General features: G+C 40.5%; 1 protein-coding gene across 1 annotated transcript in view; it reads left to right on the top strand.

Annotated features, from left to right (window-relative positions):
* The window catches only part of LOC126038618 (von Willebrand factor D and EGF domain-containing protein-like), a 188179-nt gene that overhangs the window by 27585 nt on the left and 145124 nt on the right, over positions 1-15470 (top strand). The window contains exon 2 of the mRNA XM_049800584.1: positions 10508-10692. Within this exon, the coding sequence (XP_049656541.1) occupies positions 10508-10692 (185 nt within the window). The remainder of the gene's footprint in view (positions 1-10507; positions 10693-15470) is intronic.

The raw sequence follows: 15470 nt of genomic DNA, 5'->3' as shown, positions 1-15470 counted from the left end.
AAGTAGCAAATGATAAATTGATTGCCTGCTGTTTCTTTGTGTACTAATTTGTGTTATGGCTTTCCAATCTGAAATTGCTTGAGTAGATTTTTGCTGTTTGTATTTTTAGCTCAAATTGCAAATGAAATGACTATGGTAAACTGAATGCATCAAGTGTAATGAAGAATTGATCAATTGTTATGTTGTAGGGCTTTTCTGAACAGTGGTTTCTAGCCTATCTTCTTAAGATGAAAATTACAGTTATTAGCCAATTACCAAGTAAGAATGCAAAATTGAGTCTGGTTTTGATAACAGAAAGATGGAAGAAAACCTGAAATAGTGCACGTCTGCCTATAATCGCCTTGTCTTACCTATGGATGGTGAAACACAGATAATATTTTCTGTTGAATTATTCCCTAGCAAAAGAATCAAGCTCTGGTTACTTCCTTGTCAAGTAATGCTGGGTTTTAAACCATCTTTTTCAATAAAAAGTATAACTCTATTTTATAAGCTAAAAGTCTACTCTCACTGTTATCAGGCAATAAGGAGGTGGAGGAGTAGAATTGAAAGCTCAGCATGGAAATGGCTCCACGGAAATAAAACGTACTAGGATTCATCTTGTCTGGTGAGAAGAAACTATACTGCATTATCAGTGTCTAAGAAAGAAAGAGAGTGGTTCCCACTGAGAATACTCCATCTGGCAATCTGATTTTCTTTTATTTACTTTCTAAAGAACTAGAAAGTGCCAGTGCTGCAACTCCTGTAAAAAGCACTGGCACCACGTCGACTGTGGTGGTGGAAATCCCCATCCCATCCCATTCCATCGCAACCCATCCCTGCCTGGGAAACCCCACACAGAGCCGGACAAGCCACTGAGGGACAGAGCTCATTTCTTGGCTCAGAAGACCTTCTGAGGACACAAATCTCCCCAGCACATTTGGAGTCGTTTTTAAGGGAGCATAAATTTTAGAACGCGGGAACCTACACTGTGATCAAAGTTAGTTCAGTGTAAATGAGAAAAAAATCAGTCGGTTTACCTTCTGCACGGCTGATCCTGTTCAAAACACATCTGCCTATAATATGCACCATATGGGGCAACAATTGTCTCGTGTTTATTCCTATGCCTCCCTAATCCCCTGTGTCCTCTGTAAGTGTGCATATCTGTACCTGCAGCTCTAGCTGGATGGCCAGAGAAAGGCATTTTGCTTTATGCACATATAATTATGGAGATGTTTTTTCTTATTATGGTAATTACATCCTAAAAGATTGCGCAGGTAGCAGCTGTAAATGTAATGAAGACTCAGCTGATACCAGCTGAACTGGATTTTCTTTTATATAAAAAAGCAGCTTATAGCTGAAGTCCTTGTAAAATTCCTGAAACCTTGATATTTTTATGAATGCTTCTACTTCTCCCGGTAAATAAGCAGAGATGACCCTAAACAAAAAGGAAAATTATTACCTGTTACAATGGTGAATGTGGAGTAAATTCCACTAAATAAAAATAGTAAATGCATTTATCTGGAGGTTTTCATGTACAGGAACTGAAAGCCTTGCTCATTCATGGCATGAATAGGCATCAGCAGATCTCGTTCAAGTGCTAGACATACAATGGGCGGCATTTTCCACAACCAGAGGTACGAGATTCCCCTGAAATACCAGCATAGCTGAGGGAAACTGCTGGCTGAAACTGTGACCATCCTGTTTCTACAGGAGGAAGGCACTGATGCATTTTAATTTTGAAAATAATTACGACTGTATGTACATAAACCATATCTTTCGAATGCTGAAGAAACAAACAGTGAGGATTGCTGATAAACTTGGTTTCTAGAAATCTATTAGACTTAATGTCGCACTTCCACGGTTGGGAGTACACAGCTTTATCTTATCACACTGGCCAGGCAGGCTGCTGACTATTTCTAGCTCCTGACCTTTTATTTTAATATTTTTAAATCCCTCCAAAGTGCTATAATGCATAAGAAGGGTTTTTGCATCCTCAGCAGGAGCTGCTATGTGTCGAGCCCCTTTTGCGTTAACTTTCTCTGAGTTTCGAAGAGTGGGCAGCCTACGAGAGGGTGAAGGACAGGCTCAAAGAAGACCTGAATTTTGGTAGGAAGGTGGTGAGATCCTTCCAGGTTTGTGCATTAGTTGGGAAGTGGAGCATGTCCATGTACATTGCTGCGGAACGCTAACGAATAAAGCCTTACTCCAAAAGCAAGAGCAAACCAAACCATTCTTCTTAAATGTCAAAACTCTGACAGAAAAGCCCATTATAAACATGTGAGGAGTGTGCAGCTGCCGAAACCAGTATTGTGCCAGTGAACGGAATGAATAATAGCGATGAATAATAGCAAAACAATAGCAGGAAAAATTGCCTCGTCACCCTGCATACATTAGGAACTAAATCACACCCAGGACACACGCACGGATCTGGCATTTGGCAGAGCTAAGCTGCCTCCAGTCGGAGTCCCCTTATCTTTCCGCCAGTCTCTGCCGCATCCTGGATGCACTGACAATAATAAGTTAGTGGTGACACTTTCCCCAACGCTCTGTCATCCACATACAGAATTAAATTGAAGAAATGGGGGGAAATGTGGCCAAAATTCAGCATTTGCCATGGGAGCAGTCTGGAAAAATGTGTGGCTCGCAAATTGTAATTAGCCTGTGTCGCACTTGAGGCATGGAAACAGCTCCAGCTCTCAAAGGGGTAAACCATGGAAATCAAATCTCCATCTGAATAGAGCCCAGTGGGTTCTAAAATCAAAACATGTGAGTTCATTTTCTCTACTGCTATTTAGGAAAGCTACATTTGCAAGTGTATGTTCAACTGAGATTAGGAGGTAAGAAAGAACCTTTTCATTTTGTTTCATTTTTTCATTCTGAGGGATGAGAGCAAAATAGACCAATCAATAACAATAATTATAATTTTCTTTTTATTGATTGCTCAGAAGTCCTTAAAGGCATCATCATTAACTTAGAGATAACTTGAGGAAATTTATGAGGTTTTTAATTCTCTTCTGACACAGCAATAGTAAGTGATTTCTATATTCAGATGCTCAGCCTTCCTGGCTCTGAAGCTGAGCCAGAATTAGTGAGGATGAGACTTGGTAAAATTTAATAGAGCAATTGACACAATTTGGCTTTGTTGCTTTTCTAACTGGCACATTCAGTAGATGAGGCTATATTTCGCAAAGCGGGGGGAACTACAGACTTCACCTGTCCTGTCCAGCTGCCTGTTGTTTTTTATCTATGTGATCATGTGTCGTTTCTGTTGTGCCCACATTGATGAGAGATGCCAGATAGCCAGTCCTGGAGACCAAAACATTTTAAAGAACACTTCTGCTGGAAACTTCTTGGCTCATCCAGGTCAGTTGGCCACACATGCATTGTTGTCCCTAAAAATACTCTTTCCATCCTTCCTATTTAGGGACCACTGAAGAAAGTGCTTTTCAGCACCTCTCCTGTAACAGTGCTCCAAACTCCACATTAAACCGCCCAGAAGTTCCTCAGACTTTGTTCACACTTCTTGCAGGGACCCCTTGTTACACCTATTTTGTCGGCCCCTCTTGACACCTCTTCTGGCCCCATGCAAAATGCATGTCTGCCTCTATCTGCGTCCTCCTGTGCGAGCTGTACGTAGTACATTATTCTGCAAAGCATTCAGGGGAAACACAGACTAGAAGAGAAGTTTCATATAATCAGTTCCTCCTTTTAAACCACAAGTTAAAAATAGAAATGCAAGCCAAGACAAGAAATACTAGCATGAATAAATAATTGTTTTCACTGGAACTGAACGTTGGCCCTTGGCTTGTCAATAGTATATTGCTTTACTTCATAGAAGACCAGGATGATATGTGGCCTTGTTCCCAGGCAAAAGAAACTCGGATGCATCATAAAGACAACATCTTGAGATGGTAGGAGGATTTTTTTTTTCAACTACACTTTCTCTCAAGGCCCCGTGCTATTGCCTTTGTGCAGAAAAAAAGAATTCCCTAAGAATTAAGCAATAAACTCACTAATCCTGCCTGCTGGGAGCAATCTCTAGTAAGAGTTTCAGTTACATATACCATAAGTACAAAATATCAAGGATGTCATATAGAGCATCCATGGGACTGAGGGAAGAAGGGGTCTCTGCCCACATCGCTGCCTCTGCCATTGGTGCTTGGACCACACTCAGGCACTGCAGGAGCATGTCTTGCAGGCTATGCTTTTTTTCCAAACATAGCAGATCCCTAGAGCTGAACCGTTTAAAGCCTGCCTCAAAAGAAGAGCGCTTACTCTGTAAGACATACATGTGAAAGAGTCTTTAATTGTGTACTGAGTTCCCTGACTTACAAGAAGACACCTTATTTTCAAAACAGTGTAATATCTAAGGGGAAGCATTAAGCAGCAGACTCCTAGAAAACCATGTTCCTCCCTGGCTTGATTTTCCTTCGTTTTAATTCTGTCTGTTATTCAGTACAAATAATATGTATGAAAAATGTCATATTCTTTTCAGCAGGTGCTCAGCCTCTTCCTGGGTCAAATTTTCTATAATTACATTCATTTTACACAATGGTTCATTTATCTCTATCAATTTTGTCTTATGAACGCATTATGACTTGTTCAAGACCTGGCCATTATGAGTATGTGGTGTTTGCACAATGCGCTTCCTTATCACTTCTGTTCAGTAGGAGATTCTTCTGCTTCTGAATTATCTGAAAATAGCTTTATTTATTAGCTATCAAGGTTTTTATAAAATTATTATATTTTATCTACTAGAGGAGCATGCATGGTTCAAGCATTTTTATGTAGTGATCACTTTCACATTCACAACAAATTTCTGCCTCTGACTATTTTTAGGAATAAAATTTTTGCCATCAGCATGTGGAATAATTGCATTAAAATCTTAGCAAGTGTTGGTTAAATAAGGCAGCAACTTTCATCCGTAATAAACTGTCAGATGTGTCTTAGCTACAAATGCCCTATCTATTAATAGATTATTCACCTGGAATTTGCATCCAGCAAAAGAAATTTTTAAATGTTGTCACATCAGAGCCTTCTACTGTTATTTTGAACACATCCATTAAGAGCCTGGAAAGAATTTCCCTTTCCCAACATCTGCCTTCCTTTTCTGACCAACCTCTCTTTCAACCTATGGTAAATCATAATCCGGGGAAGTGGATGTCACTGACACACTGAAAGCTTCAGAAGCTTTCACTTGAGCTTCGCTACGTCAGTGAAATTCAGCCACCGGGCATGGAAGTGGCTGGTGATTAAAAGGTTTCCTTCTGTCTCTAAAACAGAAAAAGAAGAAAGCGAACACATCCTTTGTCTGCAACTAATTTGGAGTTACGGCTTAATAGCCGATGCATTTCAGACTGATTTTCCCGACTGAAAATCTTTCATAATTTTCCTGTGAAGAGCAATTCAAACACTCTGGAAAATGTTTTGTTCCACTATGGATTGTAAGAAACAAAAAGCAGAAATCTGAAAACCTGCCAGAGAGGGACTTCAAAAATTTACTGTCATACAAATGTCAAATATAAGAGTATTCTCTTACATACTGAATATATATATATGCACATTCATATATACATACGCATACTTACATATACCTACGTGTGCATATTTTCAAACGTCGTACTTCAAAAGCTCCCCAGCATCTCCTCCCTCTGCCTTTGAGCGAAGCCACGTGAAAGCCGGCGGGCAGCCCCGCTTCCCCGGCCCCGGGGCTCGCTGCAGTTTTGAGGGAAAGCTCCAGCCGGGCTCCCACGATGTGGGGGACGACAGCGAGGAAGAAATCTCTGTCTGGGAATATATCTTTCCTGGTCACAGAACAATTACAGCACATTGCCAAATGGTGCTGTCGGGTAGTATTACCTGGATCGGTCACTGGGTTTTCATTCTTCCTCCGCACAAGAATTATTTTGTGATCTGTCACCTATTTCCCAGAGCTTTGGAATGCCCTTTAAATATATTGTGTGGCTGGCACCACTTTGCCCAAAACAAACATGCACCTTGGGCTTGTGGACTATATTTCTTTTAGGGTGTTCTAGCTGCCATCACCTATTGATATTATTTGATTTGCAGCCGCTATTGAAAGCAAACAAACAAAATCTCACAGCTTCTTAAACCTTCCTTCACCTAAGCCACTGATATTTACTGGGAGCAAGAGCGACAGGTAGAGCACTGTCACACCCGCACTCACCTGCCTTTAGAAAATAAAAGCCAATGTTTAGTGAATTATTTTTGTTCAAGTTTTCAGCCTGCTGCTCCAATTTTCCTGGCATCCCTCCCTGACACATCTGATGTTTCCTCCCATGGCCATGACCAACAGCCGGGATGGATGGACCCTTAGCAAATGCCTGGTGGTCCCCACAGCAGCATCTTTTCCACCAACACCTCTGCCCAAAAAGTGCATGTGTGGCTCAGCTGCTTGCAGACCACCCAGCTACAAACCTGCTTGAAATAAGCTCCAGCCAGTGGATGTTTATGGTGTTAAATGCGTGGGCCTGTGCTGGGGGGACCCCAGAGTAATGCCCTAAAACCACTCTGCTTTGGCTGGTCCCTGGTATAGCCCTGTGGAACCTCAGTCCCACGCGGTACAATATTGAGCAACCCACCAAGAATGGGCTTCTGGGCTGCTGCTGTCCCCAGGATCTACTGACATGCACGTCTTCCCCCAGCCGTGGTCACGTCAATGTTTCCTTTAGGTGAGATCCAAACCCCAGGTCCGTAACAGTATTTCAATATGAAATACCAGTTTCTGCTCTTTTTCCAATAGATATTTTTGGATGCTTCTGCCTTCTGCAGGAGGCTCTCTTCTTCCCAGCGAGCCCACAGGCTGCCCCTCATTTCATTTGCACATGACAACTTCTCACACATTAACGTCAGGGGAATCTCGACCTCCAGGCATTAACAGCAACTTTTCTTATGGCTTCAGTGGAGACAGATTTTTCCCCACGGGACTTGCTTTATCATGCCGCCACAGCTATTCAAATGCTGTTTTCACTTAGCAGCTGCAACAGGTAATGTTACTTGTTTGCTTTTTGTGTCAAAAAGGAGCTACTCAGTATGTCTTTGCAACAAGTTGCTGCCACAAAATTGTTGGGTTCAAAAAAAAAATAATGCTTGAAGTCTGCTGAAGAGAACAAATCCTTATGTCTTAGCAACAGCTCCTTGCCTATATCAAGGGTGATGGTGGTTCAAGAAGCAGCTCTTTGCAGGAGACTAAAGCACCAACTACTACGTAACATGCAATTCCAACAACACTCTGGACTGAGAGTAGCAAAATCTCACTGCACAGTTTAATTTCTTCCTGAAGGAAATCTGAACGGTGATAATGACGATGAGCACTCAGCTGCCTGAAAAGCAAGCATTTTTTTTTTTCATAAGCTCTTTTAATGCAATTAAAGGAATAAATCTGGGCAATTAAATTAAATGTATAGGCTTCTTGTATCTAAAGAAATAAATATTTCCTTTTAAAGGCAATCTAGCCTGCACACCAGAGAGTAACAGCAACTCCATACAAGACATGGATGTGGACTTTTTTTGTTTCCCACGACAGGGGGGGACAATTGTGATACTGAGCACTTCATCACTGTACACAAACTTGACATCTGCATCTGACTTTGTCATGAATTAAAAATGAAGAGGAAGGCTTCATCTGATTAGAGTGTAGCTGCAGTCACCATAAGGTACAGGCGGGCATCCCTCAGGTGAACAACCAAGAGGGCTCAACTGTATCTTCTTGGGGTTTTTCTAAATAGTATTTTCATAATATAGTCTGATTACAGTGATGCCTTTATTTATTTATTTCTGCGGGAAAGGCAGTAGTAATTAACTTGTACCATGGCCTGCAATTTACATGTTAAAATTTACAATGATTCTGTCATAAGGCCATAATAAGCACCATTTTACAAGGGAAACTCAATAACTGAGGGATTGTTTTGCTCACGGCTTGCTGCAAAACCTGGGCGATCTTTTGCTCGCTCTCCCTCCTGCTCCGTGCCAGCGCACCGCCATCGACTCCGGTGTGGTTCGGTCTGATGTGCATCAGGGTGAGAACAAAATCTGTCAGTCTGGCTCCAGGGGAGCTGACAGCGGATCAATTTGCCTTGCTGCCTCCTCAATGACAGCCTGCAAGCATAACTAAACCCAGTCACAGGTATATAAACATACTCTGACATTAAATACAGACTAAAATACACCTTTAGAGGTGGTGGCTGCCTGAGCCAGGGCTTCACATATCTGCTCTTTACGGAGTGAACACATGGTGTTTGTCCCAAATACTGTTAAATTTAATGGGTGAACAGCCCTCTCCTTACTGACCTTGCGTGCCTCCCCCATGTGCTCCTCCAAGCCCCTTCTTGCTCTTCGCAAGTCCCATCTGCAGCGTTCAACTCCTCTAGCGTTAATATGCTCTACTGCAAACAAAACTATGCGATGGATGAAAAATAATTAGCTGTGTCTCAGTGTCTAATATATTTGCATTGTTTAGACAGAGTAGTTAATCATTGGTAAGACCGCAACATGTTGTGTGAATTTGGATTATAATTAATACATATTGAGCAGAAGGTTATTAATTACATTTAAAGGGAGTATTTGATATTATTATTATTGAGAAAGTGAATGCAATTAATTATATTACAATGCTCTTGCAGGATTGCTGTGGCAATACTGTGCAAAGAGCTGTTTACTTTTAGACTCTTCTGTCTTTCATGCAGAAAGCAGGTACTTAGGGCAAGCAAAAGGCACCACGAGCCAAAGTCGTGGTCCCATTAACACTCCTGAAACACCGAGTGATATTGAAGGGGTCAGCGAGTGTCTGCACTTTTTAACGGTTTTTAAATATAGGGTAAATTTTGCATTTGTATAAAATAGTTGGTCTGCTGAAATGTCACTTATTCCCTTGGGCTGGGAACTGGCAAAGGACCATCTCCATGTGGTCCCTACCGCTGAGCCCAAATCCCCAGAAAGGACATCTGAGGGAGGGAATCGGATCCCAGATTTAATTAGAGGCGCAGTATTTCCAAGTGTTCCCTCTCTAAAATGGCTCTTACCTGTAGAAAAGAAAAGCTTAGGGCACTCCTTTTTTATTTAAAAAGGCAATTGTATTAATTCAGCTGAATTTTGCATTGGAATTGCACTATCGCTTTGACAGTTTACTTCCCTGAAAATTGCAATAAAGGCTCTGTTACGCTACATTTTGTCCCCATTTGTCTTGTATACCATTGCCTTGCCTTTGGCACAATAAAAATAATCTTTAAAAATAGTACCATAAATGGATTGACTTTGACCTTCTGAGTATCTTGTCAATAAAATAAAAATGATAAATCTGTTTCAGAGTGCCACTGGCATAATATTAAAGCAGAGTTATAATCTGAAAAATGACATTTAAAAAATGATATTATGGGGAGGGGTCTTATTCTCTGTCAACGGTGTCACATACATACATAAACTCTATTTACAGTGCAAAGAGGTGATTTGCTAAGTGCTCGGCTTGCTCCTGAAACCAGGTTGTGCAATTCCTGCCTCTTACATCATCATGAGCGATTAAAGATTACTGCAGCAAGAAATTAGCTGAGCCTTCTGTTGCCGATGCATAAAGCAGAGCAACTCCACCTCAGCCTCCTCCAGTGACCCGCTCCGCAGTGCCAACACAGCGAAAATGGACTTTGCCCCACAGAGAAATGGCTAAGATAATAAAGACAAGGCCTTTTTTTCTACACGAGAAGCTTTCTGAAAATAAACAACTTCTAAAAGAATCGCTGCGAGGCTTCTTTTCATTAGGTGATAAAAACCTACTGAATATTCTGTAAAAAAATCAAGAGATATATGAAAATAAACAGGGCAGGCGTGTAAACAAGCATACGTCGAGGGGCAGCAGTTTTTATTCAAACTTTGTGATGCATGCGCAGAAGCTCTGATGTATTTGGCTTTATAGGCACATGCCTCAGGCGAGTCTGACCTGTCACTCAAATATTTGCAAGCCTAACTTGAGCTTATTTCTATAAACCCTGTGCCGTTGGTTTTTCACCATTTCACTTTCTCTTTTTTAGCATTTCTTGTTTTCATTATTCTAAATATGCATTTAAAAGTATGTGAAGTGCACTTTAAACTTGAGCATCAATATATATTGTGATTAAAATGCTCATGCATATAGTAAACTAAACTAAAACCCACATATTTTCAAAGATCACAGGGCTTTGGAAACTCAGAACGTTACTTGATTTCTGAGGAGGAGAAATTCAGATGTTAATCCCTAAAACTAGATTGAGATCATATTAAAGGATTGAGGTTTCTGGTTCTGATTCAGATATGATGAAAATCTGGATAACTGAAATCTTCTTGTTACCAAGCTTCCAATTTTATATATTTAATTCCAAATTTGATCTTTTCCCAGTGTTTGCCTTGAAAACTAGCCCAATCCTAAACTGAATCTGAACATAAGAGACATACCCCTCCTTTAAGTGTGGTTATTAACAGTATCCAGTTGAATTAACTTGAATTCACTTATTTAATCTTTGTCCTTTTTCACCCTTTCCAGCTCCCGAGTGCTCGCCGGAGGGACACCGCGTCCTCCGCAATCCCTACCGCAGCACCAGGTTTGACTCGCTGGAGCTGCAGCGAACGGCGATTCAGGACCTGGTTTGTGACCACTCCTTGCCACTGGCATGGTACCGGTTCATGATCAACAACAGGCCTGCAGAAATGCCAACGAGATGCGTCGAAGTCAGTAAAACTTAAGCATAACCCTGGTGAATTTTAATAAATCTTTTGATGTGACTTTCCTTTCCAGCCACCTCTATACTCTCATAGCCAGTAGACTGCAATGGGGATTAGGTGAGTGGTAATGGGAAAACCACTTTTCCCATAGTAATAACAATAACAGTAATAATAAAAATAATAATGATAGTACTGTTACATCCAAGGGCAGTAGTCAGAGAGTAGGTTCCCTATGGGCTGGGCATTATTCAAGTATAAAACAAGGTGTTTTCCAACTCTAAAGAGAGATACCCTAGTAATCCACATACGTCACTGTAAAGCAATTCTGTTACTTTAAGAATGGCTTCTGGAACCTGACTCTTTCCTCATATGGTTTATTGTGAATTAGGAACATGGCCTTCTTATGAATTCAGAAGGGAAAAATCAGAAACGTGAATATTAAAAGAGATTCTTTAGTGATACAGAAGGAAAAGCTAAATTTGAGTCTTTTTCCACTATTACCATTTCTTGTAGTATTTAGTTTCATAAGTATGCTAATGGCTTTCTAGAGCAAAAAAGCTCCACCACATAAGACTACTCTCTAAAAAAGACAAAACTATAATTATCTGGTTTTATGTATATTTAATATGTATGACAATAACATTTAACTTGCAATCGTTGCTGCTAGAGCAACTTGAGACCCTAACTAAAGTCATTGCCATCTCAAATAGCCCAGCTGCAGGAGGTTAGAATAATTTCAAACACACTGTTAAGCAAAATTATTCAGAAAGTAATAAACTAATTACCATAAATGAATTTAAAGATGAAATATTCAACCTAGAGTGCCAGGAAGTTTAATATTAGGCAGTGCTACCCGAGCTGGAGAACCTTCTCGAAATTAGCAAACACTGTTTCATATCCATTCAAAATGGACCTGTGAACCTGTCACAACAGAAGTATATCTTAATAATCGAACATTAAATGAAATATTAAGAGATAATTATTACTACTGTGGGATTTCTAACTCTCTGCGTACACAAACAATAAATCTAATTAACGTGAAAAAATTGGCATGATTATTATTGAAATATTCATTTCATGGCAGGACATCCTTGAATATCCCAATGCATTATGAAGTTTATTTTTACAGTTTGTTCTATAGGTGTGTATATATTCTATAAAATTACTTAACTTGTCATTGTATTCCAGCAATTTTCGAGTATGTAGTAATGCTCAACTGTATGAGAGTTCTTTCCAACAATACATGCTTTGTTTTAATCTCTTCTCTGGAGTTTTTTATTCAGGTTTGTAGAGCTATCTTCATTAGTTTAGTTTCTTATCTTGTAACATAATTCTTGTCATTGGTTTCTTCATTATCCTCTGAATGACAGTAAATCTCTGCTTCGCTGTGCTGATGAAGGATTACATCTGTTAGATGTCACAACTGGAAGAATACGCTTCTTTTAGATCTTCACCTTCTAAATCTGCCTCTACGTTCTCTCTCTTCCACTTAATTAAATCATTGTTTAATTTGGTTTCCCATTTAATTTGAGCAAAACCTCTGGAACAAAATAATTTAAATTAATAACTGCACAGCTTCCACTCCTTAATAAGTAGTTATTATTGGACATTCCAGCCTGGCTGGAGTGAGCTGATTTTAATTAAACAAGTTAAAGACAAAAGCCTAACAGATAGAAGAGAAAAGAGACCAAATAAAGCCCGACAATACAGCTGGAGAGTTAAAGAGTGCATTACTCCAGCTCCTGGTGAAATATATGCCTGGTGATATCCTGTTGATACTGGTTGGATACAATTAGCTGCTTATCGATGGATAAGATTAACTTCTTAACTCAAAGTAATAGTAGGTAAGGATTCTTGTCACCCAATTGAGCTCAAAAGGGATTTAAACCATAACGGAGATTTAGAAGTCCTGCCCAGCTTGGGAGAGAATTGCGGCAGGACGAAGGGCACGTGCTGGGTGGGCAGGAGGGAGGTGAGCTCCAACAACCGGCTGCGGTGCCTGGGCAGGGGCAGCCGACTCCTTCAGACACACTCTCAAAACCCATATTCTGAATCTTGCCACAAAAAAAGCTCCACAATAAAAATGTGGCCCCAGCTGCACGCAGTTTCATAACCATAGAAAGTATTATATTCAAGAGAGAGCAGAACCAAGTCACATACAGGAGTTATGAGAGCCTCAGCCTGCAACCGTGTCACAGCTAAGAGGCACAGCAGCCTTTGTAATGAAAAACGAGTAACAGCTCTTAAGAAGCTGCTTCTCATCTACTAGTTTAACAAACAAGTGAAAAACAAAGGGAAAAAAAGACAGAAGAAAAACCCAAAAGCTTTCATGTCAGAGAGAGTGAAAATATGAATCGTATTCCTCAATTCTCCATCCCTCGAATCCAACTGCTGTCCATAAACTCATACCTCCAGTGGCAAAATACTTTTGATTGAAACAGCTTTCCAATTTAGGCTTTGCCTGCTGAATTTCTCTGGGGGGTAATGAATGATCCTGACCTTCCTCCCTCTATTTCTTCCTCGCTTCTCCCCCTGTGCTCCCGAAGGAGGCACAGCAATTACCGGATCCTGGGCATGCACTCTTGGCCACAGCCACTTCCCCATCCAAACCCAAATCCTAGTAGAAAAGCAACACAAACTTGCAAATTTTGTATCCCCAGGTATTGAGGCTGCTGCCTACAGATCACAAACAACAGTTTGTTCTTCAAGAACTGCCAAATTCACTGTGAAAGGCAAAAACACTAAAGGAAGATAGCATAGGGAAGCTTTTACTAAGATTAAGGCACTGTACTAAGGAGCAAGAAACAATGCACAGACATGGCCAGACCTAGTAGTAAAATGACCTTCAGAGAAAGAACAAAAGTGACATAAAAATTCAAGCTCAATAGAAAAATCTATTAAAAATACAGAGAAGTATTTAACAGTCAGTATAGGAAAAACATACATCAGTTACAAAAGTTCAGGCTTCTAAATTAAAATAATAGAGGGTATACACATACATCTGTATACATCTATATATAGGCAAGCCCCGTGAAAGGAATGAATACTAACAAAGAAATGTGAGAGAACACAACATGCTTACATTATTGAAGATCTGCTCGACAGTCAGATAAAAGATCAATCTGTGGATTACAAAAGAGCAGTGCATGCTGCTAACCGTAATGCAAATCCAAATGCCGTGCCATGCTAACGACAGGCAGGCCTCGCAATGCTGGCTCACACCTCACCGTGAAGCCAGAAATGCGACTGGAAATTCACTTCTTCCCCTCATTTACACAGGGGTAAAAAAGCATAGATTATACTCTGCAACCTTAAGGAAAAACATCAATTAAGAATTTGATTATGCAAATAGTAATTGGTTCTGGAGCCAGCAATAGTACTCTTGATACCACATGCAAGAGTCGGCTTCATTACTTCTCAAAGCAATGCTAATATTTCCAGCTTTGAGTAGTCAATTGCAAACAGCAAATGATAAGCTAAACAGAAAGGGATTAAAGCCAGAATCGCTACTGGAACAACTGTCGCTATTAAACACTTGTCCTCCGAAACAGAAGATTTGTGGTACCACATTCCTTGAGCAGAGAGATTAAAACAGATGTTACTGCACTGACCACAAAAATCACTGCACACCCACTGCCCAGGTAAGACACTGGTCTCACTGGTCTCCACGTTTTCTGAAATGTCAGAGTGCCTCAGCAGCCAGCAGTCCTTCCACAACACCCATCAATACCGATGGCCCAGATGTATGGTTCAGCATTTATATATGTGTGCATTAAAAATATGCATACTACCCAGACGGATAGGCACATACCAGGTACGTACACATACATTTACACAGATACACTCACACCCACAGGTATGTACGTGCACAGAACCGCATCCCATCAGCTCAAGTTCAACCTCTCAGAGCAGCCACTGCTTCAGTCTTGGTTTCCTCCCAGTCTTAAGACAACCCCTCACTTGGGTTCGCTTTATTTTCTGCAAGCCCGTTGGCATGCACAGCAGGAACCTCCAAGTGACCTCTTGCACCAGAGCGGAGGTCCACCAGCCCCGGGTGTTCGTCCCTGCTGGCAGCTGAAGGTGGTTGTCCAGAGGGAAGGGCAGGAGCAGGGAAATAGTTTCAGCTTTGCACATCACCTATCTCCAGAAACCCCATGTTCAGGGGCTTCTGGAGTCAGACAAGGGTTGTATGAGACTTTAAAGGGATTTCTCTCCCATGAGCCAGCCCAGTCACTGTAAGTTTTCAGCATCTGCAATCCTGCAGGATTTCTACAGGTTAGTTACGGATATGACACTCTGTTTTGGAAATGCCCAATGATATTACCTGCCTGTGACTGTATACCAAGATTATTGCCAATGTCCTCCTACAGAGATTTAATTCTCTAAATGAGCAAAACCATCTCCAAATTTGTATATGCTCTAAATTCATGTACAACTCTAAATGTGGCATAAGAAGGACATGCTGTGCAGTCAGGGCTCGTGTTTTCTCAACGGTTGCAATTTTAACAATATAAATTTATTTTTATATATATATATACTAGGCTGAAACGTAGGCTTAAATGTTAATCTTTGGTGTATAAAACAAGGTCATGTTAAAGCATGTAAAATCTAACCTGCCTATGATGCTTAATATTGTAGCCCCTGGAGAAGAAGATTTACTTTTCTCATGCTCGGTTTAATTTCCTCCTCTACTTAAGCTGTTGTAGAACATTTTATACTCACAATCGAAATACAATAGCTCAACTGCATACTATTAATTTTTTATTTTGTTTCAATTTTTATTT

This window comes from Accipiter gentilis, chromosome 1 (genome assembly GCF_929443795.1).
Source record: "Accipiter gentilis chromosome 1, bAccGen1.1, whole genome shotgun sequence".
Lineage (NCBI taxonomy): Eukaryota > Metazoa > Chordata > Aves > Accipitriformes > Accipitridae > Astur > Astur gentilis.
Note: the sequence above shows the minus strand (reverse complement) of the source record. Positions and strands in the feature narration are given on the sequence as shown.